This window comes from Enhydra lutris, unplaced genomic scaffold (genome assembly GCF_002288905.1).
Source record: "Enhydra lutris kenyoni isolate GAN:26980312 unplaced genomic scaffold, ASM228890v2 scaffoldscaffold79, whole genome shotgun sequence".
Classification (NCBI taxonomy): Eukaryota; Metazoa; Chordata; class Mammalia; order Carnivora; family Mustelidae; genus Enhydra; species Enhydra lutris.
The window spans coordinates 8,467,950-8,473,165 of NW_019154163.1; the positions used below are offsets into that span (position 1 = coordinate 8,467,950).

The 5,216-nt window shown below is 37.2% G+C and overlaps 1 protein-coding gene across 2 annotated transcripts; it reads left to right on the plus strand.

The window, feature by feature from the left end:
* Positions 1–2,316: 2,316 nt before the first annotated feature.
* Positions 2,317–4,909, plus strand: LOC111160927 (nucleosome assembly protein 1 like 2). 2 transcript variants are annotated; one of them, XM_022524319.1, is made up of 2 exons: positions 2,565–3,264; positions 3,400–4,909. In XM_022524319.1, the coding sequence occupies exons 1-2, from the start codon at positions 2,720–2,722 to the stop codon at positions 4,109–4,111; spliced, it is 1,257 nt and encodes a 418-aa protein (XP_022380027.1). In that variant the 5' UTR covers positions 2,565–2,719; the 3' UTR covers positions 4,112–4,909. The 2 variants fall into 2 exon arrangements, with proteins under 2 accessions (XP_022380026.1, XP_022380027.1); XM_022524318.1 differs by having other exon boundaries at positions 2,317–4,909.
* The last annotated feature ends 307 nt before the right edge of the window (positions 4,910–5,216 follow it).

Below are 5,216 nucleotides of genomic sequence, written 5' to 3' on the forward strand. Positions count from 1 at the left end.
TATCTCTTCTCTGTAGAAATATCTATTCAAGTCCTTTGTCCATTTTTAAGTGATTTGCTTGTTCTTAAGTTGTAGGAGTCCTTACATACTCTGAATATTAATCCTCTATCAGTTATATGATTCGTATATATTTTCTTCCATTTCATGGGCTGCCTTTTAACTCTGTTGATAGTATTTTTTAATGAACAAAAGTTTCTATTTTGAAGAAGTCCAATTTATCTATTTTTTCTTTTGTTTCCTATACTTTTTGGTGTTATATACTTTTGCTTTAAGCAATGAAACACGGCATTCCCTGTGGTTTCTGTGACTGCATGTATGACTATGGAGTACTCTTCAATCTTTGAATTAGATGACATACTTCTCTTCGTCTTTTAATAATTTGGTTTAACTACATAATATATATAAATAACAATGGATTTTCTTTTAAAATTACATTTTTGGGAACAACTTAAGCACACTGGAATATGATCGTGAGAGGAAAAAGTTTATTTATCTCAGTTTTATTTTTAGAAAACTCTGGCCTAAATGCAACAGATATATAGATATGTTAGAAAGAAAAGGACCAGAATGTTCACATTGGTTCTGTCAGGGTTGTGATATTACTAGTGATTTCTGTTATACTCTAAAATTTTCCTTGTTTTTGCAATTTTAAAAATGAGCATGTGTTGAATTTATTATCAGAAAACTACAAGGAATGTTGCAACTTCAGAACCAGAAAAAGAAAACTTGGGTAACAGGGTGATGGGTATTGAAGAGGACACATGTTGTGATGAGAACTGGGTGTTATACTTAACTGATGAATCATTTAACACTACATCAAAAACTAATTATGTACTATACAGTGGCTAACTGAACATAATTAAAAAAAGACAAAGAAAACTTGGAATGTAAAGGACTCATAACAAGGGAACTACCAGATTGATCATAAGCCTGAAAACTGAATTTTGTAAATACTGTAATGGTATGCAGAGGTATACAGATGGTACACAGAGGTAAACTAAGTAAAAAGAAAACTTTATCTGTATACTGAAAGAATCTGTAAAGAAATATAATATGTAAACCGTGTTTATCTCTGTGATAATAACACCATGCAAATTGTTTAGATCTGAGGAATAGTTAAAATTTTAAACATTGTTAAATTAATAAACGATCAGCATTGGAAATATGGACAATAAATATCACCAATGATTCCTATGCAGAGGAAATTTTCAAATGACTGCATAGTATTCCATCCTGTGAATAGTCTATCATATATTTAACCATGTCTTTAATGCTGAGATTTAGATTATTATCAATAACTCAAAACTGTCAAGCAAATGCTATGATTTTTTAAATAAATATTACTTTACATTTGAACACTTCCTTTTAAAATTCCCAATGGCTTGAGAACCAGCATCCAAAAAGAGGAAGAGACAAGTCAGCATTAAGAGTGAATTACTGATAAGACTGGTTTATTGTCCTGTGTGTTCACTTGTCAGTTGGATACAGCACTTTTGATCTTCATCACAGGCATTATTTCACCCTAATCCTCAATAACCACATCTTTTGCCCCCCCCCCCCCCCCCACCCCCGCCAAACCTAGGAAATGTTAGGAGACGTTTCCAATTTAAAATTACTGCTTATTTACCATATAGCTTGTGGAAAATACAGTAAAAAACAAAATATAGAATATTTAAATCACTGATAGTTACACCATCCTAAGACCAAGACTGCTATTTTTTTTAAAGATTTTATTTATTTATTTGACAGAGAGAGATCACAAGTAGGCAGAGAGGGAGGGAGAGAGAGAGAGAGAGAGGTGGAAGCAGGCTCCCTGCTGAGCAGAAAGCCAGATGCAGGACTCCATCTCAAACCCTGATATCATGACCTGAGCCAAAGGCAGCGGCTTAACCCACTGAGCCACCCAGGCGCCCAAGACCACTAATTTTTTAAAAGTGTTTTCCCTTCTAGACTATCTTTACAAATTTTACCCCCTCTCTCCCCCATTCCAGAGCCCGGGGCTAAAATCAAAGGGACAGAATTTGGCTGGATGGATGCCTTGTCCTCTAACCTTGTCTGACATTTTAGTTAGTATTTCTTTTAGCTTTTCTTTTTTAAATTATAATACCAGTTGCAAATTGAGAGAATAAACAAATAAAATCTAGGTTTCTGAAAACTCAGGAGGGGGTTGGAGATTAAATGAGAGGTGAATGAATCAGCTATATTAGACAACCTGGGAAGGTAAGTGGAGTTGGAAAACTTGATAGATCTGATAATTTATTGGCTCAGGACCTGTCAATCACCCAGCCCAGCAAATGAGTTTAGGGCAGAGTCGTAGGGGAGGAAAGGAGTGACGCAGCTATTTGCACGGAGGAAATCTAGTCAAGAGACGGCTGCGTAATCATATTGCGGCACCGTTTTTTCTTGCAGCAGCTGCTGCTTGCTAAAGGTCCGCCCACTGCAGCTTTCTGCAGTCTGTGGTTCGTTCCTGCAAAACTGACCATCGCCACTCTTCTCTCAAGCCCTGGCTACGGTTGCCTCTGTCCGCTTCTCACAGCATCTGCACAGCCTTCATCCCGGCAGCAGCCTCCGCAGTTACTCCCACAGCCCAGCCACTACCGCCCGTTCCACCTCTGCCCCAACCACCGCCGCTTCTGCTATTTCGGTGAGTCTTTCCCTGCCGAGGCCAGGTCTCCTTATCTTGGTGGTAGCCACCTTACGCGTTACGGTCCTTTGAAAAATGGCCGAGTCAGCCGACCATAAGGAACTGTTAGACTCTAGTCAAGAAGTGGCTGGTAATAAGGTAATGATGGAGGGACATGGGGAACAGCCGGAGCGCAGTGAAGATGTCGAAGCTGGGCCTGGAGATGATAAGGAGCGCGGTGAAGAAGCCGCCGCTGGGCCTGGGGAAGAAAGGGGTAAAGGTGAAGATGCTGCTGCTGGGTCCGGGGAAGGCAGGGTAAAAGATGAAGATACTGATGAGGATTCAGACCGTCCAAAAGGACTTATAGGTTATCTTTTAGATACAGACTTTGTGGAAAGTCTACCTTTGAAAGTTAAGTACCGTGTGTTAGCCCTCAAAAAGCTTCAAACTAGAGTGGCCAATCTAGAATCCAAATTTCTGAGGGAATTTCATGGCATTGAAAGAAAGTTTGCTGAAATGTACCAACCCTTATTGGAAAAAAGACGTCAGATCATAAATGCAATCTATGAACCTACAAAAGAGGAATGTGAATATAAATCAGACTCTGAGGACTATGATGAGATGTATGATGAGGAAGAGATGTATGGTAATGAGGAGGGTCTGATGCATGAATATATGGATGAGGATGATGGTTATGAGGGAGATTATTATGATTATGCTATTGAGGAGGAGGATGACGATGACGACGACGACGATGACGATGATGATGATGGCAGTGAGACTACCGGAAAAGAGAATAAAGAAGAACAGGATCCTAAAGGAATTCCTGATTTTTGGCTGACTGTCTTAAAAAATGTTGACACACTCACTCCTTTGATTAAGAAATATGACGAGCCTATTCTGAAGCTCCTGACAGATATTAAAGTGAAACTTTCAGATCCTGGCGAACCTCTCAGTTTCACACTAGAATTTCACTTCAAGCCCAATGAATATTTCAAAAATGAGCTGTTAACAAAGACTTATGTGCTGAAGTCAAGGCTGGCGTATTATGATCCCCATCCCTATAGGGGAACCGCGATTGAGTATTGCACAGGCTGCGAGATAGATTGGAATGAAGGAAAGAATGTCACTTTGAAAACCATCCGGAAGAAACAGAAACACCGGATCTGGGGAACAATCCGAACTGTAACTGAAAAATTTCCCAAGGATTCATTCTTCAATTTCTTTACTCCTCATGGAATCAGCTTAAATGGAAAAGATGGAAATGATGATTTTTTACTTGGTCACAATTTACGTACTTACATAATCCCAAGATCAGTGTTGTTTTTCTCAGGTGATGCACTTGAGTCTCAACAGGAGGGGGTAGTTAGGGAGGTTAATGATGCAATTTATGACAAAATTATTTATGATAATTGGATGGCTGCAATTGAGGAGGTTAAAGCCTGTTGCAAAAATCTCGAGACAATAGTAGAAGACATTGATCGCTAAAAGCAAAGTGTACTTGATTCTGACATTAATTGCCCTAGGTCGTTACTCAAGATATAAGAAGTTAATTAGTCTTGTGTTCTGAATTTTTTCTTGTAGTGCCAGTTGAAACATAGGTCTCAGAAGTATAAGAAAAATTTAAATACTAATTCATTTGATCTTGCACTTTGGTAGTAGAATGCTTTCAAGAAATGTAAACTGTGGTAGATGATTTAAAATATTAATATAGTGCTGTGTAGTTTAATCCTTCTAAAGTCCTTTTATCATGTAGCTGTTAGTCTGTGGCTGTGAATATTATCGTAACTGCTAAATGAGATCAACATTTATTTGGAAAGAAAATCTTGGAGAACCAACCCAAGGTTTTCTGCTGTTGTTTGGTTTTTATATTTGTGTTTTCTTAGTCCTTTATCTAGTAGGTTTAATTCTGTTGTACCTGCTTCATTTTGCGATAAAAATACAGTAGAATTTAAAAGTTGAATGCTTAAGGAGCCTGCATACGGTTAAGAATTTCAGGCAAAACCACATTTATTGTTAATCAAAGCTTGTCCATAAGCTCTTGTATTTTATGTGACAATGGTAAATAATAAAACTTAGTTATATTGAGGTTGGTGTGTATCAGTGAAGTGTTAATCACAGTACTCTCAAGAGATTGCCACATATTGTTCTGTTTAATTATGTAAGCTGTAATTACAGTGTATAATTTCTCTTCCTATAGTACATTTAATCATTCATTGGAAGTAATCATGTTACCATTTTGAAGTTTTTTTTCATGTTCTTTCACTGCAAAATAAAATAAATAAAAATTTCAGAGTGTTTCCTGTTTTAAAACTGATCTTTTTTTCTCATCAAAGTATTATGTTCATTGGAGCGTTGGTGGTATAGTGTTGAGCATAGCTGCCTTCCAAAATATTATGTTCATTGGGAAACATCTGGAAAATACTAAGAAATACATTAATTAAACCCAAATCCATATACCTAGTCCCCAAATGTAAACACTGTTAATGTCTTGACTTATTTTCTGTTATTTTTCTGTTTAAATATGCATGCAGATTTACTAACACTATACTTAGATGTGCAAAGAAACTATCAGATTTTATGACTCATCTAA

Excerpts from the sequence above, each read along its gene's own strand:
- LOC111160927 (XM_022524318.1), top strand. The coding sequence starts at position 2,720 with ATGGCCGAGTCAGCCGACCATAAGGAACTGTTAGACTCTAGTCAAGAA.